This window comes from Fukomys damarensis, unplaced genomic scaffold, assembly GCF_012274545.1.
Source record: "Fukomys damarensis isolate Sample0158 unplaced genomic scaffold, DMR_v1.0_HiC HiC_scaffold_9, whole genome shotgun sequence".
NCBI classification, from domain to species: Eukaryota; Metazoa; Chordata; class Mammalia; order Rodentia; family Bathyergidae; genus Fukomys; species Fukomys damarensis.
The window spans coordinates 41,945,994-41,971,578 of record NW_022900921.1 but is presented as its reverse complement, the minus strand read 5'-3'; the positions used below and the strand labels follow the sequence as shown (position 1 = coordinate 41,971,578).

Below are 25,585 nucleotides of genomic sequence, written 5' to 3'. Positions count from 1 at the left end.
GCATAGTTTAAAGACTATGGTAGGGGGAGAGCCTCTGCAGTAGGGACCCTAAAACATCTCTGTAAAATAACTGGATTTTATAGATCATGTACTAGCTTTTTTTTTTAAATTCATGTTTTTGTATTGTTTTGATTTTGGTACTGGGGATTGAACATTGTACCTTGTGCTTGTGAGGCAGTCGGCAGCACCGCTGAGCTAATTCCCTGAACTTTAGTTTCACAAACATCCAGTTGTGAAAATGCCACCACCATTATAAGACATTTCCATCATATCAGAAGGAGCCCTTTGTGCCTCTTTGTAGTCAGGGTCTTTTTTCTCATCACTGTCTAGGCAACTGCTGATCTGCTTCCTGCAACTATAGTTGTTGTCTTTTTTAGAATTTCAAATAAACAGAATCATACTGTGTAGAGGTTTTTGTATTTAACTTGATTCACTTTGTTAATGTTTTTAAAATTCATCTGTGTTGCATGAGTGTCTCTCTCTCCCCTCTCCCTCTTTTTTCCCCCTGTACCCAGGGCCTTCACACTGAAATACAGTCCCAGACCCTTTTTTATTTTTGACACAAAGTCTCACTAAGTCACTTAGTTGCCCAAACTGGGCTCAAACTTGCAAGTCTGCCTCAAAGTGCTGGGATTACAGATGTGTACCACCATGCTCAGCTTCAGTTTTCTTCTTTTTATTATTGAATAGGCATCTATTATATAGATATATTTTATTTATTCATTTGTTTATGGCCTTTGGTGTTGTTTCAGGTTTTGGACCATTATAAAGCTTTTATAAACATTCAAGAAAAGTCTTTTTGTGAGAAAATATTTTCATTTCTTCTAAGCAAATACCTAGGAGTAGGTTGATGGGTTGTATGTTAAGATTATGTTTAATTTTACAAGAAACTGTCAGACCATCACCAGCAGTGTAGAGTTCCAGACATCTTTGTCCACACTGTCCATCATGTGAGTAGGTGTGCAGAAGGATGTCATTATGTTTTTAATTTGAATTTGTGTAATGGCTAATGATATCAGACATCTTTTCTTGTATTTCTTGGCTATAGATCTATTATTTAAGTTAACTTTTTTCAATAATTATCTAGTTGTTTAGCTAATAAACTCTTGAGTTATTTACATATAATGGATATGAATCTTTTATGAGAGATCTATATTGTTAATATGTTTGCATAGCAATAGTCAGCCATTCCAGCACAGTTAGTGAAAAGACTTTCCTTTAACACCTTTATTGAAAATCAACAAGCCATAAATGTGCATGTTTGTTTATAGATTCTCAGTTCTATTCTGTTGATTTACATATCTGTCATTTTGTCAGCACCACACTTTCTTGATTGCTGAAGCTTTTTGGTAAGTCTTTAAGGAGGAAGGGTATTCTCCAGCTTTGTTCTTTTTAAAAATTGCTTTGGCTTATTTAGTTATTTGCATTTCCATTTAAATTTTATACATCAATTTCACATGTGTACACAGAAGCCTCCTGGGATTCTGATTGGGAGTATGTTAAATCCGTAGAATCAGTTTGGCATGCAACATAAACAAAATTGAGTGTTTAATACCTAAACATGATATATCAAGTTAGAGTTCTCCTTTAATTTCCTTAAATAGTATTTTACAGTTTTCCGCATACTAGTGTTACACATATTTTGTTAAATATATCCCTCTTTTATATTTTGGGGTGCTATTATAAGTGGAATTGTATTCTTTGCTATATAGAAATGTAACCAATTTTTATTTACTGACTTTGTATCCTTTTTTGTTTGTTTGTTGGTTTTTGTTTTGTTTTGTTTTGTTTTTTTGTACTGGGGATTAAACTCAGGACCTTGCACTTGCAAGGCAGGTGGCGGCACCACTGAGCTAAATCCCCAGCCCTGGATCCTGTAACCTTACTTTGAGTAGCACCTACTAAAATTTGTAGATTCATTAGGACTTTCTACATACCCAGTATCTATAAATAATATCTTTAGAGCTTTACTGTATACTCTTCTCGCTTCTTTTCATTGTCTCAGTGCAGTAGCTAAGACTTGCAGAATGATGTCAAATAAGCCAGGTGTGGTGGCTCACACCTGTAATCCCAGCACTCGGGAGACTGAGACAGGAGAATCGCTGTGAATTTGAGACCAGCCTGGGCTACATAGTGAATTCCAGGTCAGTCTCAACTACATAGTGAGACCCTGTCTCAAAAACAAAACAAAAAACAGAATGTCAAATAAAAATGGCACAAATGGGCATTCTTTCTTGTTCCCAGTTTTAGTTTGATGTTATTTATAGATTTTTTTCATTGATGCTCAAAATCAGGCTGAGGAAGGTCTTTCTGTTTTTATTTCGCATAGTTTTCATCATGAATTAGTGAATTTATCAAATGCTTTTTCTGTTTATTAAAATGGTTACCATAACTAGTTTTTTGATCTTTTAGAATATTAATATGGTAAAATCTATTGATTTTTTAAAAAAACGTTGAACCAATCTTACATTTCTATTATTTTGTTTCATCGTTATGTATTAATCTGATTTTTGGGGGATGTATTGGGGATCAAACTCAGGACCTTGCGCTTGCGAGGCAGGTGACAGAACCACTAAATCCCTGCCCTATATTAATCATTTTTATACATTGCTGGATTCAATTTGGTAAAACATTGTTAAGAATTTTAGTGTAATTAATAAGATGTTGGTTTTTTAATTTTTTAAAAGATAATTCTTTATTGCACATTTGTTTACATGTCTACTGCTTCTGGGTACAGATAAAATTGAAATATTGAGTTAGTTTCCCTTATATTTCCAACAACTGAATTTTAGCAGTGAATTACCTGTATGTTCCCCTAGGGATATTTTCCAAAAACTAGAGCATTAACTTTCCCAACTTATATATGTACTAGAGAACAGATTTAACTTTTTTTTAAATTTAAATATTCAAAAACAAACAGCATATTGTAAACAATTTTTACATTTATACATGTAATCCAGATTTATACAACTTCTAATTAATATTATAGAGGTGATTATAAACTAATCATCTTCCAAACTATTCAATTCTTGTACATATAAGTAAACATTTATCTTAGAAAGGTTTAACACTTTGAGAATTAATTCTTTTCACAATTAGGCTTTCATAATGGTATCTCAACTCACCAAATAACAATAATAATAATAATTTTTAAAAATAAAAAATAAAAAGCTAGTCTTGGACAAAGCTGTCCAGAATAGTTGTGTTCTTATTTTCTTTGGTTTTAGTTTTTATACAATATTTTTGCCTATTTCTGGTGTCAGGTTAATGTTGGCTTTAAATTTTTTCCTAAAATACTGAAATTTTTGTTTTGGTTTATTTTAAGCTGTTTCAACATTATTTGTTAATTGGAATTCATCAGTGAAACCATTTAGAGTTCAGACAGGAAAACTACAAACTGGTTTTGAAACAATTTTTTCCAGAAAATAAAGAATTGTTCAGGGACTAATGAAAGCATGTCAGAAAGACACTAGAGCTGGTTTTAAGGGGTTCTCATCAGGCATATTTGGGATATTTTGAACATTAAAAAAGAGTAACAATAATAGTTATTATATTTGGAGAAGAATCCATAAGTGATATGCGAACCTAAAAAGGGTAGGAAGAAATAAAAAATGGCATTTCCGAGGAATGCCAACTAATACATGTACTAAACTGAACTGGAAAATCACAGCTTTCCAACAACCATTGTAATCATTGATTCAGGCAGCAGTCAACTATGGATGCTAAAATTATTGGTGAGAGATTGATCTCAAAAGTTCTCCTTATGGATTATTACTCACAAGAGAGGAAAAGATACCTTTATGGTGGAAATATCTAGTGGTTACTGTATTAACCAGGTGATCCAATTTAGTATCATCAGTAATGTTAGACAAAGTTGATACCTGCTGCCGAATAGATACATGTTATTATATTTGACAAAAATGTTCAGTCTGAGTCTAATCATGAGAAAACACTGTAGCAAATCAATATTTAGGGATATTCTATAAAACAGTAGGTCTTGATTTTTTAAGACTATATGTCAAGTTCTTCAAATTGTCTCCTATCTTACAGCTAAAACTAGAGACATTTATGACAAAGTATCAGACTTATAGGTAACCTCTATCAATGAAAGACTCTTAAGTCCAGCAGGTTCAATCACTATTTCGATTTCTAAGTGTGACTTTCTCCCCAACCTGCCCTTTCATTCTAGTGTGCTCATGCTTAGATTATGCATACTCTAATTTCTTTATAAAGTTTTGTTTATTCTTGCCTAGAGGTTGCCAAACTCCAAGCAGTCATATAAATGGAACTAATAAGAAATGTGCTAGACTTCTTTTACCAGGATCCACCAGATCAACCTTGTAAACAGCTCATAACTGCTAAACTAAATGATTTATATGTTGGATTCTGAAGTCCCATGAACCTTTTCCTTATCCTCTTTGTGGGCTATATTCATAGTAGTTCTGCTCACCTTATAATTTGGCCCATGCATTCTTAACTGTTTCATTGGCTTTCTCTCCTCCAGACTTAAAAGCTGTGCAGCTACCAAGATGACAATGCCTGGTGTCTATCAACTGCCCTTAGACAGACCCTTGTAGAGTAACTCTAACTGCTGATCATAACTATGACCCTCTTCAGCTGGAAGTAGCCAGAGCTGTCTTCACCCTTTGCCTTTCACAACAGTTAGGGGTACTTCTTCAGAGGGGGAAGTATTGCAGATAGGTAAGTTAATTAGATATCTTGTAGGTCGTTACACAGGGCCACCCTCAAGGAGCCAACACAGCAAAGAGCCAACATGGAGGACAATAAAGACACATTCACTGTGGCCAGAATTGTAGAAGGAGAGAAACTACCATACCCTTGGGTTTCCCCTGAGATAAAGAGCAGTGATTGATATTCTAAATGGGTATCAGTCACCTGGGTGAGGGGGCCAAGGTCTTAGCCCAGCCTTTCCAAGAAAGATCCCTGACCCACCCTTACTGAAAATCCTTGTAGGCTTGCTACATGATTTGCTCCCCATTTGACCCCCACTTAATATTACCTGAGTGACTGTACTTGGAATCATATTTGTTGGTTGTAGTTTTGCCCCACCTCATGGCCACCTTGTAATTTTCCGTTGGGTCTTATAGTTTAGTCCCACTTTGTACCTGCCTCACCACATTGCTTTGCTGTATAAAACATCTTGGAGAAGTGGGGTGAGCAGGCAATGTAATTTGCAGTCCTCTTTCTGTCTCTTAGATGGAAGCTTTCTTACCCTCAATAAATTTTTCCTACTCTTAAAAATAAACAAAAAAAATATGTCAAGGAAGAAAAATACTTGAAGGGGCTGTTCTAATTTAAAGACGTTTCAACAGATGAAAGGCATCCTTGATTGGGTTCTAGATTGTTAAAAAAAAAGTTTATAGTATGTATCAATATTAAAAGAGTACTTGGGTGTGAAAATAGAAGTATAATTACATAGGAGAATGCCCTTGTTCTTAGGTTATCTATGCCAAGCAGTTACTTACCAGGAATTTAATCCTTAAAATGCTTAGGTTAAAAAAAACAAAGAAAAAAAAACAGAAAAAATATAATATTGGGATGTTAAAGTTCTCAGTAGAAAAGGTTCAGCAGAAAATATTTTCCTGGACCGGGAATTTAGCTCAGTGGTTCCGCCGACTGCCTCTCAAGCAGAGAGTTCTGAGTTTGCGCCCCAGTTCTAGAAAAAAGAAGATGTTTTCCTGTGTGTGATTCAGGGCCACAGTGGCTCTTCAGGCCTCAAGCCTGTGGCTCAGCAGTTAGGTGTGCAACGTGCCTTGCCTCACTGGGCCCACTGCCTGGACACAGATGAACCTGTGTCTCAGCTTACTGCAGACAGGCCCTCAAGCATCTGCTCCTACTTTACCTCTCCTTCCTCATCCTCAGTGTGTTTCCCCATCCATGGGCTTCTCCAGTCTTCAAGAAAGAGCATTTTTCCTCCTTTCCACGGCTCCCCATTCCCATTTTCTTGACCATTTGAGGCTTCTCTCTGCTGCCTAAAAATCTATCTAACGTGGCTTCCATTTCCATAATCAGGCTTATTTTAAAGCCCTCCCCTGATTCTCCAGTACTCCTTTGATGCTGTTAAACCCTCCATTCACCTTGCAAGATAGGTATGAGCTGTCTTTTCTGACCCTGCTCACAAACTTCCACTGTCAGGGGCTCTACTGCTGCCTGAGGGACGTCCTGCCATGTGTTAAACTGTAAGCTTCAGTTCTCTTTTCTTCCATGGTGGTTTTGGGAAGCTTCAGTTTTTACCTCTTTGTTGGTGTCTTCAGCTATAAACTCAAGTTCAAATGCTGTCTTGAAACTGCACATCAGTATTTTCACTTGCATATTTCATCTCAGTCCTGTTTGAGGCTGAAGTAAGTCTTTTCTTTCTTCATTACTCCCCTTCAAATCTGGTCATCCACCTGTCAAAGTATGACAGCCATCTTTCAGTCACCCGCCTTCAAAGCTTTTGCGTATCAATCAGTACAGCCTTCAGAGTCCCAGGCTTAGCCCCACAGCCTGGTTCAGGACATCTGGATGAAGGCCCATGATCTACATTTTACTGATTCGATGTAGGACTCCAAGACTATTATTTTAGCTATTAGTTTAGCTATTATTGACTATTATTTTAGCTGTTAGTTTTTCAGTATTAGTTGTTTTATTAGTTCACCAGGTTCCTCTGCCTTCAGGAAGCTGATCTTATTTGGAGACTCCCTGTGACTGGAAGATTGTTGAGAGCCAGTATAAACTTGAACTTTGCAGAGAGGCAAGCCTGAGCTCTCCCCTTGACTGCCACCTACGAGCAGTGTGACCTTGAGTGAGTTACTAAAAAGTGGGGGAAATGGCATGTAACTTCTAGGGCTTAGCATAGGCTGTGACTTACTTTCTGCTCTCCAGCCTCTTTCTTGGTTCTTTTCAATACTCCTTGAATTTCAGACCTACAAAACTTAGGCTTGTAATAGACTTATCCTATAGTGAAGTCATAAAATAACCTTGCCCCTCCCTGTCATTTGAGTGAGCTGATGCCATGTTTATAGCAAGTGGTCAGCACCAAAAATGGTAACCCTCATGCTTTGAAGCAGACCAAAGTCAAGGGGCAGACTAGAGGTCAGGATCTGTCCCCGATTAGAAGGGAAAGATACAGTGATGTTTTTATGTAATCAAAAGTAAAAATATAACTAAATCTATAGTAATGCTAATACATATATGTGTGTGTGTGTGTGTGTGTGTGTGTGTGTGTGTGTGTGTGTGTGTGTGTATATATATATATATGTAAAATGTCAAGTTCTTGGGCATAACAGAATTTTTGGTTTCTCTTTTTTTTTTTTTTAACTTGGAACCTGCCAAACTTGGCATTTTTTTACTTTTTTCTCTTTATAAAAACTCTCATTTATTTGAACACCTAATTTCATTTTAGAATTCTGTTGAATAGTTTTTAATATAAAATTTATGTCAGAGATGATAAATAAGCTATTGAAGACTGATAGTAAAAAAGTTCTTGGACCATATATTTGCAAAAGTCATGTAATAGTAAAAAACACCAGTTCAAACTAATGAAGATAGTTATTATTTACATCTTTTCTTCTAGTTATAAAACTTTCTCAATTTAATATCAAGCCTGTTTGCCAAACCCATGAGGCCTGTTTTTCTAATCACTTTAGAGCATTGATTTCACTTAAAGCCTTTTTTTTTGCCTTTTAAAATATATCTGGTTGTGCTTAGTGTGAGTTTCTACCATCAGTTGAATTGTTTTGTTTTACTCTCTGTTTTTCTTACAGGTTTGTCATTTGAGCTTTAAAATGTACAACTCTGGTGAGTTTTAAAACTCCAGTGGGTGTGTTCCTTGAGAAATGAGTGGGCTTCTTGACTATATACACTTTCATTGTAGCCCTCTCCTGCAAATTTGGGTTATTTTGAGGACATTTGTGTATCAAAATTCAGTTTAGTTTCACTCTTTGAATCTTTATTGGCTAGAATTTCAGTCATCTTTGATTACAACAGTTTTTATTTCTATAGGTAGAACCTAGACTGTAATCGTTTCTTTTCTTTCTTTCTCTCGTGTGTGTGTGTGTGTGTGTGTGTGTGTGTGTGTGTGTGTGTGTGTGTGGTGCTTGCAAGGCAGGCAACAGAAACACTGAGCCAAATCCTATGCCCTGGAATCTTAAGTGGATAAAATGGAATATAGATGTAGATACGATAAATACCGAACACTAGCAGTCAGCAGATCCATGCCCTCCTTCTGACTCTTAATTAGTTTGACTTCTAGATGATAATGTGAGATTTAAAAAAAAAAAAAAAACAGACTAGTATTTCTCTTAAGTAGCTGAGGTTACCCATTTTCTTAATCTGTTACCACCCAAAGGAGAATATCCTGAAGCTAGACCCTACCCTGATGTTCTTTCCTAGATTTGCAGTTTGTGTCAAGAGAAGAAGGAAGTCCAGAGATACCAGGATCAGCCAGTCAGTCTGGGGGAAGTCCGGGAGAGGAAAAGTGGGAATGTCCATGAAATACTGCTATTAACTTTGACTCATTTCTTGATTGAATCATATAACACGTTCTATGTGTTACATACACCTTAAGTATATGGCTTTTTAAATTTTATATATGTAAATATTTGTGTCATCCAAATAAAAATATAGACTATACAGTTTGCATATTCTAAAATTTATATAAACAGAATCGTGTAATATTTCCTCTTTGAGTGTGTGCGTTGTTTCAGCATAATTAACTTGGTATTCATTGGTTATGTATGTTTTGGAAGTTTGTTTTTCCCTTTCTACTACCGCATAATATTCTGCTGTGTGGGGAGGCAAGCCCCCCACAGTTTGTTCATCCTTTCGCTATGTTGGAATATAGGTGGTTTCCTCTAAATATTCGTATACGAGTCTTTTTGTGCACGTGTATTTTCTTTGGGCAAGTGCTTCTTCTGAAAAGAATGACTGATGGTCAGGTGTATGTTTTAATTTTTCAGAAACTGCTGATGTTTTTCAAGCTGGTTGCACCATTCCCATGAACAATATGTTAGTATTTTTATGTGCCATTCATATTGCCTTTGCCTAGATATTTGTTCAAATCTTTTCTGCATTTTAAAAATTGGGTTTATTTAATTGTAAAAGTTATTTACGTATTCTGGATACAAGTCTTTTTTCAAATAAATGTGCAGTTATTGTCTCCAGTTTGCAGCTTGTATTTTTATTTTATTCTTTTTGAAGAGTAAAAGTTTTAAAAATTTTTAACCCAATCTGATTTTTTCTTTTATAGTTTTTTTTTTTGTAATGGAATATTTTTACAAATCCGGAGTCAATAAAATTTCCTTTGTTGCTATTGAGTTTTAGAATTTTTAGTTTTTTTTTTATTTAAATTTAATTTATTGGTACATTCTAGGTAGACAGTACAGTTACATTCATTACTGGGATCTTATACCTTTACATGCCAGGTCTTGGTTCTCATTTTATCCCCTTGTCCCCACCCCGCCTCCCCTCCCCCCTTCAAACACTTTAATTCCATTTTTACATTTTCTCATATTTTTTTTTCCTTTTCCCTTATTCCCCTTTCCCTATCCTTCTCACTGTCCCTACACCTTTGGTCCTTTTCTTCCTATTTGCTAATTGTCTCCTTAGGATCTTGAGTACTCTTAGTTTTTCACACTAGAGAAACTATTCGGTATTTGCATATGTGTGACTTATTTATTTCACTAAGGAGTAGATCCTCAAAATGTACCCATTTACCTCCGAATGAATCTTCTTTCTCGTAGAATTTTTAGTTCTTACATTAAGTCCTATCATGCATTTCAAGTTGATTTCTATAAGTATTGAGTTGTCAGAGTGTTGTGCTAGTTTTTCTTTTTCCTTTCTTTCCCATGTGGCTATTCCCATTTGTGTCTGACATCTTTCTTAAAATCAGTGGAATATATATATATATATATTGATTTTTTTTATTTGTTGCTCTTGTATATATATATATATGTATCTGAAGTCTTTTATATATCTGTTGTCTTTATGTCAGTGTTATACTTGTCATTGATTATTATGGCTTTAAGTTGTTTTCAGGGTGTGTGTGTGTGTGTGTGTGTGTGTATGTGTTTGAGAAAGGGTCTTGCTACATAATTCAGGCTTGCCTCAAACTCGCAGTGATCTTCCTGCCTCATCTTCCCAAGTGCTGGGAATAAAGGTGTCTACCACCATGCCTGACGATGGCTTTAAGTTATAAGGTTAGGCAGTTTTAAATCCTCCAGACTTTTTTCTTTTTTCAAAATTGTTTTTCACTGTTTGGGAGTTCTTTACATTTTGATACACATTTTAGGATCATCCCATAAATTTCTACAAAAATTTGCTGAGATTTTGATTGAAATCACATTGAATATCTTCATCAATTTGGGGGAAATTGGTGTCTTAACAATATTGCCTTGATTAAAAAACATGGGATTTCTCCATTATCTTAGGTGTTTTTTGTTTGTTTTTTGATACCAGGGATCAAATCCTTGCACGTGAGAGGCAGGTGGTGGCACCACTGAGCTAAGTCCCCAGCCCCCTCTCTTAGGCGATTGGGGGGGGCGTACCTGGGACTTGAACTACCTTGTGCTTGCAAGGCAGGTGGCGGAACCACTGAGCTAAATTCCCAACCCCTAGGTGTTTTTTAATGGCTGCAGTGTTTGATACAATATGTCCTTTGGTTTTCATATATTTAGATACTATTTAAATGGTTTTGGGCTTTTAGTTTCCAGTCATTCTTTCTAGTAGTAAGAGACACAATTGATTTTTATTTGTTGCTCTTGTACCCTGCCACTTTGCTAATCTTGCTTATCTGTAGAATGTTTGTAGGTTTCTTAGGATTTTCTGCATTGAAAATGATATTGTCTGTGTGCCAGAAAGTTTCTTTTCCAGTCTGCATTCTTTTATTTTCTTTTTTCTTCTTGTCTTTCATTCTCTCAATGTGACATAGGATGAGTGGTGAGAAATGACTGACTTCCTTACCTTGTCAGTCTGCATGAAAGATGTTTTGTCTGTTACCATTATGATATTAGCTGTCTGTCTTTTGTAAAAGTCCACTTATTCTTGCTTTGCCAGTATCTTTTGTCATAAAAAGATTATGAATTTTGTCAAATGCTTTTTCTGCATTTTTTTTAGATGACTGTGGGGTGTTTTTTTTTTAAGTCTTTAGGATGAATTGCCTTTTAAAAAAATATTAACTCAATATTTCATTCATGGGATAACCTCACTTGGTCATCATGTATTTATCCTTTTTATACCCTAGTGGATTATATTGTTGGAATGTTAAGTTTTATAATATCTCTGAAATAACAAAGATACTATATTTGTATGCCATTTTTCTTTTAATGTCTGGCTGAATAATCACAGTCATGTTGGCCTCATAAAATGAGTTGGGAAGTTTTTTTCACCTATTTTCTGGGAGAGTTTGTACAGAATATTTTTTCCCTTCCTTAAATGTTTGGGAGTATTCATCATTGAATATATCTGGGCCTGGAGTTTTATTTGAGGAAGGTTGAGAGCATGTGCGTGTAAAATGAACCTAGGGTTTCATGCATGGTAGGCAAGCACTGTTACCACTGAGCTGCCTCCCCAGCTTTTATTAAATGTTTTTGAGACATGATCTTATAAATTGCCCAAGCTGGCTGTTGGCTTTTGATCCTCCTGCCTCATCCTCCCCGTAGCTGGGATTGCAGAAATATACTGCAATCTTGGTCCTAAGAAGGTTTTGATTACAAAATAAATTGTGTCAGTACAATGTAGGTTTATCCAAGTTAACTAGTTTTTCCTGGGTGACTTAGGGCATTTTGAGTCTTTGAAGGAATTTGTACATGTCCTAAAGTGAATTTCTGGCTGTACTAACAGAATTGTTAATTATATTTCCTCATTGGCCTTATAATGTTTATAGAAAGTGTAGTTGTATCTAATCATGTTTCTAATACATGACTTCTCTCAATTTAAAAACTGCATAGTCAAGCTAGAGGTTTATTGGTTTTAGTAATCATTCCCCCAGAAAGTTTTATTTCCTTTGATTTTTCTGTTTTCTTCAATTTCATTCCTTCTTTTTTGGAATGGTGCTGGCAATTGAACCCCAGGGCCTCACACAGGCTAGGCAGGCGCATATCATCTACCATGGCTTTGATCTGCTCTTCACTTTCTAGTTTCTTAATTACTTCTTTGTGCACATGGGAAAAAAATATGTAGGATATGGATGATTGCTTATGTAATATTGTATATTATATATTTTGTATATTGTGTATATGTGTAATATAAGTCATTTATTATTTGAAATTACACAAGATAAATCCCCTGCCTGGTTGCTGAGTTGCCATTAAGTACATCCATCATTTTAACAGACACTTTTAAGATAACTGTAATACTACAGTAGTTATAGGCATGTCAGCAGCTTACTGTTCTTACCACTTCGCACCTGTAGTAGCAGTGAGGCTACCAGCCACCTCTGGAACCAGCATTTCCAAATTAGCAGAATTAAGTGACTTTACAATAGCTTGATACATGTCTTTTTAAAAGATTGGGGGGTATTTAAGCATTGAAATTTTTTATAATCTTACATAAATGATTTTTTTCTTTTGTAAAGTCTTTATTTGGAATATTTTCAAAGTTTGAAAAAATCTGTAATGAAAATGGAGTAAAAAACTCTTGCAATTCTTTACTTGGATTCACCTATTGTTGAAAGTTTGCCCTGTTTGCTTTATCATTTGTTCTTCATTCTTCCTCCGCAAGACCCATGCACACACCCTAATAAATAGATTTTTATATGTGAGAGAGCTTGAAATGTAATGCTCTTCTCAAGCAGAGGTTACATTTTACCCCGTGATTACCTGGTATTTAAATGCCATTACCCTCAGCCTGGGCAATTTAGGGAATCAACAAGACGCCCTCTCAAAAGAAAAAAAAAATTTTTTTTTTTGTTTTGTTTTTTTGTTTTTTTGTTTTTGGAGACAGGGTCTCACTATGTAGTTAAGGCTGACCTGGAACTCACTATGTGGCACAGGCTGGTCTCGAACTCACAGCAATCCTCCTGCCTCAGCCTCCCGAGTGCTGGGATTACAGGCGTGCACCACCATGCCCGGCCAAAAAAAATTTGTTTTTAAAGGCTGGGGATGTTGTTCAGTGTGAAGGCCTTCGGTTCAATTTTCAGTCCTGCCAAAATGAGAAGAAAAAAGCTATAGCTTTTTAGAAAATATTTAAAGTGCAGAACACAAAACCATGCACTATCTTTTTTCCCCATCATTGCTTTAAAATATTGAAAGGCTGAGTATGTAGCTCAATGGCGAGCATGTTTGCCTACTTTATAGTAGGCCCTGAGTTTGATCCCTAGCTTCACATTAAATGCATAAATATTGAGATACAACTCCAATAATTTTGTCTTCATAATTTTATCTTTTAAGTTATATAATTCAGTGATTTTTTTTTGTCTCTTATTATACTTGTGGAATTGTGCAACATCACTGCCATCTAATTAGAAAGTATTTCATCATCCCCAGAAGAAATGCCAATACACATTAGCAGCCTCACTCTATTTCCTCTTAGTCCCTGGCAACTGCTCACCTACACTTGATTCTATAGATTATCATATTCAGGGCTTTTCCTAGAAATGGAATACTAAAATATACAATATATGGCCTTTTATATCTGGCTTATTTCACTTAGCATTTTATTTTTCAACATTCACCCATATTGTAGCATATATCTTCATCTCCCCTTTTTTTCTTTTGCTGAAAAATATCACATTCTATGGATTCCATATTTTGTTTTATACTCATTACTCTATAGACATTTGGGGTGTTTTCACCTTGGAACTATTATGAATAATACTGCTATTATCATTTGTGTATAAACTTTTGTGTCCGTATGTTTTCAATTTTCTTACATATATGTGAGTGGAATGCTGCTCATGTACTAACTGTATTTATCTTTTTCAGTAACTGCCGAACTTTTAAAAAGTTACTGCCCTATTTTATGTTTTAACAGCATCTTAAGAGTTTCCAGTGTGCCCATTTCCTCACCAACACTTTTTGTTTTTGTTTTGTTATGACCATACAGCTAGTCTGTTTGGGTTCTGATTTACATTTCTCTGAGAATTAATCCTAAGTGTCTTCTCATGTATTTATTGAACATAGGTGCATCTTTGGAGAAATGTCTGTTCAGATCCTTTTTGTATGTTTTAATTAGGATATTTTGGGGGTTTTGTTTGTAACAGTTCTTTATATATTCTGTGTATGTACTACTTATGTACTACTTATCAGCTCTATCATTTGCAAGAGTCTTCTCCCATTCTGAGGGTTTTCACTTTATAGTGTCCTTTGAAGCACAGATTGTTTTAATTTTGATGAAGCCTAATTTTTCTTTACTTAGCTATTCTAGCTAAAATATCATTGCCTAATCAGTTGTTATAAAGACTTATGCTTGTGTTGTCTTCTGCAAGTTTTATAGTTTTAGTTTTAATTCTGAAGTCTTTGATCTATTTGGAGCTAATTTTTGCATAAGTTGTGAGGTAGGGTCTCAGTTCGTTCTTCCATATGCAGACATCTGGTTGTACCAAAAGCATGTTTTGAAGGGACTATTGTTTCTTCTTTAAATTGTCCTGGTACTTGTCAAAGATCACTTGACTAAGTGAAGGGATTTATTTCTAAACTCTGGCTTATATTCAGTTTAATATCCCTCTCTCTCTCTCCCTCTCCTCCCCCCATTATCTTAGTGTAACTTTGTAGTTAAGTTTTGAAATAAAGGTATGTGAGTCCTCCACTGTGTTCTTCAGTATTGTTTTGGCTGTATTTGAATTTTTTTGTGCGTTTTAGAATCAGTTTGCCAAAGAGTAGGGTGGGATTTTGACTGGATTGCATTTTGAAAATAAAACTGGGGAGTATTGCCCTCTTGTTATGTCTCAATAACAGATGTCTTTCTGTGTACATAGGTCCTTGATTTCTTTCAATGATGCTTTGTTGTTTAATGTATAGAATCTTGCAGTTGTTCAAGGTATGCAGTCTTCTGTATGGTTTGCTTTTTGGGGGGAGGATTTTATATCCATATGCATTGGTCTGTAGTTTATAGATATTGATCTATAGTTTTCTTCTGATAACTGATTTTGGCATTAGGGTCTTAATGGCATAGAATAAATTGGGAGGTGCTTTCTCCTCTTGTATTCTTTAGATGAGTCTGCAAAGAATTGGTGTTACTTTTTTAAAATATGTAGTAGAATTCATCAATGAAGCCATGTCTGTAGGTTATCTTTATGGGAAACTTCTTTATTACTAATTCAGTCTCTTTCCTTGTTATAGGTCTATAATTTTCTCTTTAATCAAGTCAGTTTCTGTACTTTGTCTTTCTAGTTATTTGTCCATTTCACATAGTCTAATTTGTTAGTATATAGTTGTTCATAGTGCTCTTTCATAGTCCCTCTTCTGTGAGATTGATAGGTCTTTCTTTTTTCTTTCTATAAGGTCGTAAGATCCTCTGCTTAATCATAATTTTTTTTTCTTGGTTAGTATAACTAAAGTCTTGCCAACTTTTGATCTATTTAAAAAAACAAATTTTGGTCTCATTAATTTTATCTTGTTTTCTGTTCTCTATTTTATGTACTTACACTCTAACTTATATTATTTCTTTTCATCTGTTTGTTGTAGGTTTACTTTGCTTTTCTGGTTTCTTAAAAGGGTAAGTTAGATTATTAATTTGAGATCTTTGTGTTCTTTTTAATATACGCATGTATTGCTCTAAATTTTTCTTCTAGCACTGTTGAATTATGGTGTTTTGTATTTTTGTTTTTGCTTATTTCAAAATATATTTAAATTCCCTTATTTCTTTTTTAACACACTGATTATTAGGGATCCTGTTTTTCAATATCCTCGTATTTTCTGAGTTTCTCAATTTTTGCTGTTATTTTTTTTTTCCAGTGTGGTTAAAGAACAAAGGTATATGTCTGTGTGTGTATTAGTTTTTGTTTTTTTTTTGTTTTGTTTTGGGGGGTTTGTTACAGGGGTTGAACTCGGGTCCTTGTGCTTGTGAAGCAGGCGGCAGAACCACTGAGCTAAATCCTCAGCCCCTGTTTTTGGATTTTTGGAACAGGGTCTTACTATGTAGTCCAGGCTGGCCTTGAACTCACTGTGTAGCCCAGGCTGTCCGCAAACTCTTGGCAGTCTTCCTGCTTCTGTTGAGACTAAAGTTGTAGTAGTTCCACTTTTCTTCTATCTTATTGGCCATTTATCATGAATGAGTATTGGGTTTTGTGGATATATTTTCTATCAAATAGTAGTGAATAACAGTGAGTTTTTAATTTTGAGCCAGTCTTGCATATCTTGTATATAAACCACTCCATTACAATGTGCAATTTTTATACATTGGGGGATTCAACTGTTAATATTTTGCTGCAAAAAAATGTTTTTTTGTTATTCTGTGGGCTTTTTAATAACATACATGTAACATAAAATTAAACCTTTGTGACTATTTTTAAGCATACAATTCAGGGCCAGGGATGTAGCTCTGAGGCATGCCAGGTCCTGAGTTCGGTCCCTGGTACCAAAAAAACAACAAAAACAATTCAGTAGCATTAAATATATTCATAATGTTGTGCAACCATCTGTTACCTATTTCCAGAGCTTTTTCACCACCCCAGAGACTCAGTAACATTAAGCAATGATGATTACCTCCATCTCAGCCTCCGATAACTTCTAGCCTACTTTCAATCTGCATAGATTTGCCTAATCTAGATAATTCATGTAAGTAGAATTACACTATTGGACCTTTTATTTCTAGATTCTTTCCCTTAGCATAAGAGATCTAGTCATGTTTTAAACACGTATCACAAGTTCATTCTTTCTGAAGGCTGAATAATGTGCCATTATGTCAGTGCTGTTTTATTGATCCATTCATCTGTAGTGGACACTCATTGTTCCTGTTTGAAGACTTTGGATATATGTTAGTTAGCTTTCCAGTGCTGTAACAAAATACCTAACATAAACAACTTAAAAGGAGGAAAGGGCCAGGGATTTAGCTCAGTGGTGCTGCCATCTGCCTCCCAAGCACAAGAACCCAAGTTCGATCCCCAGTACCAAAAAAAAAGGAGGAAAGATTTATTTTGGCTCATAGTTTCAGAGATTTCAATCCCTGATTACTTGACCATAACAGCTTGGTTCTGTGGTAAGATCAGACAGCAAGGGAGAGAGCACGTGGTGGTTCAGAGCTGCTCACATTATGGCAAAGTAGGAGGCAGAGGTGAGGAGGAGGAAAAGAAATACAAGTCAAAAATTTGACTGACATGAATTCCTTTTCACTTCAGATGTGGCAAGAAGATAAATTAAGTATATCATGCATCTTTCAGATAATAATTAGTAAAGGAAGAGACAAAGATTTGAACTCAAAGTATCTTTACAGCCTGAGGAGACTTTTATAGACCAGTACAGATGATTACAAATTCTCAGTTACTAAGCCCTTTGTTGAAAAAAAGTCTTGAGCAAATGTAACTGTAAAAGAAATATTAATTTCACTAAGAATGATGAATTCTGACATGTCATATCTTAGCAAACTCTATGTTCCATTTTTCCTCCATATTTCTTCTTTATGCTAAGCACAAATGATTAACAGGCAAACCAGAAATTATCATACATCATGATGAATTAAAACAGGGCACATTATAGAGGATAGCAGGGCTGCTTGGAGCAGTTAGGGATGGGCTCACTGCTGTGAGTGGCCCCTGGGTTGAAGTTTAAAGAAGATACGAAAGTTCATGAGGAGCTTTACAGGGTAGGTGGGATTTGACAGGATTTGGGAGCCTCCTGTGGCCTGCCTGTGTAACTTTTCTTCCTGCTTTTGTAGGGGATTTAAAGAGAATTTAGTCCAGCCTCTTCCTTCTAAGAAGAAAGAGACCATGGGAGTCAGAGATAAAGTCAGTGATAACCTATGTTCCTAAAGTTGACACACCTTACCTCACCTGTACAGCTTGTACTAGTTGTACAAATAAAGCATTAATTTTTTGTTTGTTTTGATACCGGGGATTAAATTTAGGACCTTACCCTTGTGAAGCAGGTGGCAGTGCCACTGAGCTAAATCCCCAGCCCAGCATGAATTACTTTTAAAGAGACAGATTGTATCCAGAATTCTACCTAAAAGAAAAAAAACAAGTGCTAATTAAACATTTGCCTTTAAAGTAAAGATGTTTATCATATAAATATCAATTTTTACTAAATGGAATAAAGATGTAAACATCCAACTTCTGAACTTCATGTTGGAAGTGAATCATTAAACAACTGACACTGAAAATTTTATGTGATAGTGGTGTGAGCAGTTAAGTAGACCTTGGTGAGCCAAATGTCTCAGAATAAATACCAATAGAATCAGAAAAGCTACAGATACAAATCCTATTTGCTTATATATCCTCCTTTCCTCACTTCATGTCATAAATACATGACTAATTTTGAAAATTAGGTTGCTTGAAAGTGCTGTCAGTCATGAGGATTAATGCTTTGAAAGTAGTAATGGGTTTAAAAGCACAGATTCTGAGATTTTTTTCTGAAATTCATAGTATATCTGTATCTACTTTCCTGCTGAACAGAATCTCACTGTGCCTTTTTAAAAGAAAACCTTAAAATGGCATCAGTAATGTCTGCATGATAGTTTGAATTTTAATAGTATAGTGATCAATAATTATTAGTTTTTATTTCTAGTATGTCTGGTTGCTCCTTGAACTACAGAATGACAGAATTGGGAATTCATTAAGAGTATAAAATTACAGGAAATGTTTTGGGGAGAGTTAGTAGCTGTCAGTTGTGACTTTAAATCCTGAAATGTGGGAATATGGGAACTTTGATTACTGTCTATATTTTCTAGGTTAATTATTGTTAACCCATGAAATGATTAAGTGCACATCTATTGTCACTTGTATTTTTCTAGGCATATAATTTTAAGTTACTGTAATCGGCCATTTAAAGCAAAATGTCCTAATTAGTTTTTTGCTAGAGTTGAATCCTATTTATTTCTACATCTTTTAAGAAAAGCTGATGATGTATAACTGTTTTGCCTTTTCCAGAAGGTCACATACTTGGAATCATGCAGTGTGAACCTTTACTTTGACTAACACTTGCATTGTACAGTTTGTCTGTTCACCTTTTGAAGGACATGTTGAGTATGAGTGGATTTTGGTGATTATACATAACATAAAGCAGCTATATAAAGCCGCTACAAGGAATTTCATGCAGATTTATTTATATGTGGATATAAGGTTTCAAATCAATGTGGTAAATACCAGCAGCATGAGTACCAGATGATATGGCATTGTCATGCTGGCTTTTAAATATCTTACCTTTGCAGTGTGGTTTTGTATTTTGTTGTTGGGAGAGGTTGTTTGTTTGTTTGTTTTTTGTTTTGTTTTTTGAGTTAGGATCTCCCTATGCAGTTCAGCCTGGCCTTGAACTCACTGTTTAGTTAAGGTTACCCTTAGACTTGTAGTGATCCTCCTGCTTCAGCCTCCTGAGTGCTGAGATTGTGGGTGTGTGCCACCATGCCCAGATCCTTGTTCTATTTCTTGAAGCCATTTCCTTTCACTGTTTTTCCTACCCACTTCCCTGTGAATTTACTTTTGACCACTGATCCCAAGTCATTTCACTACAAAAAAACAGATGATACAGAATTTCAGCTGATCACAGTTTAAGTCTAGGGTTAGAGTTAGGGTCAGGGTGATCTTTTCCAAGTGCTTAGAATCTTTTCAATCAATCTACCAGTGAAAATAATTACCTACATATAATTGAATTCAGTACTTTGGTAGTTTCTCAAAATATAGCAGAATAGATATTTTAGAAGTAACTTACACAGTCTATAAGTTATTGGAACTATTTTGATATAGCATTTCAAAGTTGCTAAAATTCCAAAGTATTAGTTAATATCTTCATCTTTAACCATCACCATCAAGCAGTGTTTGTTTGTTTGTTTTGAAATAGGGTCTCACCTTGTCCAGGCAGCTCTCAAACTCATGATCCTTGTCTCTAAACCTCCTGATTGCTGAGATTACAGCCATGCACCACCACACCCAGCTCGTATTTTTAAATGTAAAATTGTATTCATTAATCTGAAGATAAAAGATTTCATGAAAATCAAATTTTTATCCTGTCAATGATAGTATATTTTGTTTCCTTTACAGCATTCATTCAGTCGGAGAGTATAATAGAAGTACTGCGTTTTGATGATGGAGGGCTACTACAGGTAATTTTTTTTAAGTCAAATTACTCCATTGTTATGCCTTAAATAACATGATTATCTTTCTTTTGAAAATGTAATTGATTTCTCTGCAGTATATTTTATTAGCTTTATTTATAGATAGGTCAGTACAGTCATTTACAGTGTTAAAACTCAACTAAATGAATTATCTTTTAGATTACATATTTCTTTAAAGAGCAGAATCATTATAGTATCAAAGCCTTGTAAATGTGACAAGTGTATGTGCCTATGAGCCTGGGGTCTGGGTTACATCAAGGATCAAGGACAGTGAAATCTTTCATGAAAATTTGTTTTTATTTTTTCGTAAAAATAAAAAAAGAACAGTGGGAATCCCTGGAAAACTCCAAGAGTGTAGAGCCAGAGAGCCACACACTAAATTCAGATGTTGGACCTCAAAATATTTATCTGTAAGAAAACTTCCCTAGAACTTGTAACTATTGTAGATCTCAGGCCATCCTTCCCCTTACCATTGTTAGCAGATTTAAAAAATATTATGCATAAAATTTGAAAGTATAAACTGGTAAGTATCATGTTCTTCCTTTCAGACCTAGTTCAGATATCATTGTTAAGCCTAATTCAGCCTTCTCAACTAAAAATCAAATCTATAATTTCAGAGTTAAAAGAGATAATAAAAGGTAACTTCAGTAGCCCTCTGATTTTTATGACTAGGCAGTGTCTCCTTTCTTCCAAACCTTTATCATATAATGTATTTGTTGTTGTACTTACCACCATTGTTATGATAAGATTTATTTTCAAGTACCATGCTGTCTGGAAGCATAACTAATAGGATTCTATTAATTTTCTATCAAAGGAAACTTGAAGATGTAGGTTAAGAAAGTAAAATGAGATGGAGACAATAGAGAAATTAATATTGTTAGGGACCTGGAATGATATTTCTGTTCGCATTTTAGTAGTTTAGATTTGAATTTCATATACTAAGTTAAAGAGAGCAAGATCAAAAGTGATGGGTTTTAAGAATCTTTTTCTCTGATAATGAAGCTAGTAAGTTTTCTGGAAGACAAATTTTTCTTGCTTCTAAAGTGTCAAACAGGGCCAGGGATTTCAGTGGTGCCATGCCTACCTGGCAAATGCAAGGTCCTGAGTTCAACCCCTGGTACTAGAAATAAATAAATAAATGTCATAAATTTATCATTCAGCTAGGCATGGGGGTGTGGTGCATGCCTGTAAATCCAAGTTTAGGGACGATTGCAAGTTTGAGCCCAGCCTGGGCAATATAGTAAAACCACAACCCCACCCCTGGTTTCCAAAAAAAAAAAAGAAATTCATTCATACCTGTACAAAAGTTATACAAGAAACACAGCAGAAAGTCTTTTTTCTTTCTTTCTTTTTATTGAGTTTATTGGTACAATCTAGGTCTGCAATATAGTTAGATTCATTACTGGGATCCTGTACCTTCACATGACGGTCCTTGGTTCTCATTTTTTCCCCTTGTAGAAAGTCTTTATATAGTTTCTAATGTTTTAAAACAAAATAAAACTGAAGATAATGTAACAAGTTCTGACTTTGTTAAACCTTCCCAAAAAATAAACTTAGTCTCATTTTTCTAGTTCTTTAATCTGTTTCAAGGTGAGAACTTGGAGTACTTTTTAACTGCCTGCCTATAAGTGGCTCTTTGCAGGATCTGGAAGCCAGGCAAATCAGGACTGAATTTCTGAAAATTACACAAGTGTAGTTCCTTATTAATTGAGGAAGCATCTATGTCCAGTAGAAAGTAGACACTAAAAGAACTAGACATTAAGTTGCCAATTGGTAGTCAGTTTTGAACATTCTGGAGCGTGATCCGTTTTTGCAGAGGGAGGTTGTTAGGCAGTGCCTGGATGGACTTGGCAGTGGGAGAGCATGTGGAGTAGGATGAGATTTGCTCGTGCAAGGCTTGGACAAGGCCTAATTGACCTCTCAGAATTCTGTAGTAGTGGAAAGGTGTTAAGTGCAGGTAATATCAGTTGGTTACCTTGACCACAGTTAAACCTCACTAAAACTCCTGCACGTGCCTGACATTGAAATGCTGTATATAGCGCGTTATACATCTCCAAATAGCTGAAGAGACCATTTTGAATAGATATGTATATATTATTCATTTCCTTGTAGAATGTTTCCCCAGAAACAAGTTTTGGTTTTTGGGGTTTTTTTTTTTTTTTTTTTGCTACCGGGGATCAAACTCAGGCCCTTGCACTTGTGAGGCAGGCACCGGAACCACTGAGCTAAATCCCAGCCCCTCCCAGAAACAAGTTTTGATTTTGACATAGTTATTTTTTCTGACTCTAGTTTGCCAGAGATTTGACTATTTCATAGTAGTTCCTGGTTTCTTATGGTGTGACCAGAACAGAAGAATGTGCCTGTAGCATTTCTGTGGCAGAATATGTATTAGAAGAGGTTTCTCTAAGTAAAATTTAAGTTAAAACAGAGAGAAGGTCAAAGCAACAAACTTGCTTTACATTATTTAAAATGTGAATTTTGCCCAAGTGCATTCCTTCCCAGATCTGGAACTTATGTTACTTTCTTGTGGCTTGACTCACACTAGTTTTTTTCATCCTCAGAATCAATTAACATATCAGTAGAAATCAGTTAATAATCATTTAATAACATATCAATAGAAAATGCCAGGTTGTAAAAATATATACTAGGAAGATTGGGCTTGTTTTCCTTATTCCTTTTTTTAAAGATAAGGAAAACAAGCGCCAGGGATTTAGCTCTGTAGTTTTGCTACCTGCCTTGCAAGCTCATTGGGGGCCCAAGTTCGATCCCCAGTACCAAAAAAAAGATACGGAAAATGAGGCTTATAAATAATTTATTTAGTGTTTTTATAGCAGGATCTAACATCCAGTTAGTTTTTGGCAGGTCTAGTGTCACAACTTTTCCCATAGCATGGTATGTGTGCCATCCTCTCAGGCATAAGTTAGAGTGAACGCTTATTATATTATAATTAGAAACCATAATCCCTTTAGCCTGTGTTTTCCTGTAGTTCATGCTTTGATTGCTGTCATTCCTGATTAGAAGGCTGCTAGGATTTGGTATATAGAATGTATAAAGATCAGAAGATTCTGCAAATGACAGGGACACAGAAATCTGCATTAAGACTCATCACCATTGGATTCCCTCTGTCAGGTATCTTAGCCATCATTTCATCCTAAATGAACAGAATGTCACTTCCTACCCTGTATCTTTGAAATTTTGTAAAACAGAATAACAAGAGATACTTTATTTCTTTCACTTATAAGCATTAACCTGTTATATAATTTTCATATAAACAGTGAAGATAAAGCCCAGGAAAAAGCTAGCTAGCTCTGTATTTTTGTCACTATTCTACTAGAATAATAAACAGAATTTTAAGATGTTGGAAGGCAAGTTTAAGAGTATTCATGAGTGGAGAGTATATGAAGTTTTGTCTTTTAAAACTTAAAACTACATATAGGAAATCATATTTTGTAAATAGAATTCTAACCATCTAAATTAGGGACCCTGTATTCAGTTTTCTCCCAAAGCGTATAAGAAAAGTGTAAAATTTTAATTTGCTATTTCTTGTCTTTAAAGTGTTCACTTTGAGGTAAACGTGTAAAAGAACAAAATGTGGGATGTTTTTCCACACACCAAATACTTGTGTCACTACAACCACCCACCTTGAATACTAAGAATGAAAAACAAGTCAGCACCCTTCAGCTTCTGACTGTTGGAACTGCTGCTGTCTCTTGGTGAACTTGTGTATGTTTCTTGTATAGTAGGGTGCAGTGGCTGGGACATAGGATATGTACATCTTCACTTTTAATAGATAATGCCATATAATTTTCCACAGTGGGGCCACCAATTTACAATCCCATTATCAGGAATTTCTCTGTTTAATGTTTTAAAATGCTAGCTCTTGTTTCTCACATACCTCCTCTTTCTCTTTCTTACCATATCTTTTTTTTAACATTTATTTGAGCATGTGGATATCCTCTAGGCTTGCTTGTCTTTTTTTCTATTGTTTTGTAGGCATTCTTTATAAATTTTGGATATAATTGGAACCCTGACCCCCCCCATAACAAAAGTAATAATTCCATTACATAAATTCTTTGGTGATTAAATGTATCAGAAATATCTTCTCTCAGTTGATGGATTGTTTTTGTTTTTTATGAAATGGTGACTTCCGAAGAACTGAAATTCTAAAGTTTAATAAAGTTATCTATCAGTCTTTTTTTTGTTTAATGACATTATGTCTTATTAAAGGATTTTTAATTTTTTTCATTTTGGCATATTGAAACAGGGTCTCACTATATATTTCAGGCTGGCCTTGAACTCTGTTATGTAGCCCTCAAATTCACAGCAATCCTCCTGCTTCGGGTTCCCAAGTGCTGGCATTATAGGCATGTGCCACCATACTCAGTTCTGTTACAGGGTGGGTTTTTTTGTTGTTGGTGGTGGTGGTGGTTGTTTGTTTGTTTGGTACTGAGGATCAAACTCAAGACCTTGGCACTTATGAGGCAGGCACAGTGCCACTGAGCTAGATCCCCGGCCCATTAAAGGGTTTTCTTTTTCTATCCCTGGATTGTAAAGATATTCTCTGGTGTGATCTTCTAAAATTTAGAATTTTATTCTTTCACCTTTCACAATTACAGCTACAGTTGAAATAGTTTTTGTGGTTAATTGAGATCAGATTTTATTTCTGTCATATTCAGTTGTCTTGAATATTCCCCAGTATTTTCTTTCCTTAGTATTCTTTAGTGACATCTTACCTTAAATATACTATCTTTATGCAAAAGTCTATTTCTGGGCTCTGTATTCTGTTTCTTGGATTTACTTGTCTGTCCTAATCCCTGTTCCACACCATCTTAATTACTGTAGTTTTGAAGGTGTTCGTATTAGGTAGAATGTGCCCTCTGTCTTGGTTGCTTTTCAGTAATGCCTTGGTTATTCTTAGCCTTTGTCTCCCATTTATGTTTTTAAAATTGGCTTTCCACATAAACACATTTTAGGGATTTTCGTTAGGATTAGCCTGTATCTGAAAAATCGGTTTGGAAAGAATTGAAAAAAATCTTTGTGGATAAGTAAGTGAATATATACTGTGTAAAATACTACTACTACTAATAATAATAGTATTTTGACAAATACAGTGTGGCAGAACATTCTGTTACTATTAGCACTGGAACATGAGAGGCTTAGAAGCTTCTACCTGGGTCTCTTGGGTCTCTTGGTTCTCCTAGTCTTAACATTTCTTTTGGAAACCCATTTACCATGATTGACAAACATAAAATATATGAAAAGGCCACATATAGACCTATGGTCAGGAGTCCCACCTGAGGTCACAGCTCTCAGCCAGCCCCACCTTCCCTCCATGTGACAGCCTGCCCATCTGAACCTTCTGATGAGTGCAGCCAGAACTCAC

The 25,585-nt window shown here is 35.3% G+C and overlaps 1 protein-coding gene across 2 annotated transcripts in view; it reads left to right on the top strand.

The window, feature by feature from the left end:
• The window catches only part of Tmem131 (transmembrane protein 131), a 179,820-nt gene that overhangs the window by 27,514 nt on the left and 126,721 nt on the right, over window positions 1-25,585 (top strand). The window contains exons 1-2 of one of the 2 annotated variants that reach the window (XM_010638091.2): window positions 7,773-7,800; window positions 20,129-20,190. In XM_010638091.2, coding sequence (XP_010636393.1) covers window positions 7,788-7,800; window positions 20,129-20,190 — 75 coding nt within the window. In that variant the 5' untranslated portion in view covers window positions 7,773-7,787. Of the gene's footprint in view, window positions 1-7,772; window positions 7,801-20,128; window positions 20,191-25,585 lie in introns of those variants that run through there. The other variant, XM_010638092.2, reaches the window with a different exon arrangement.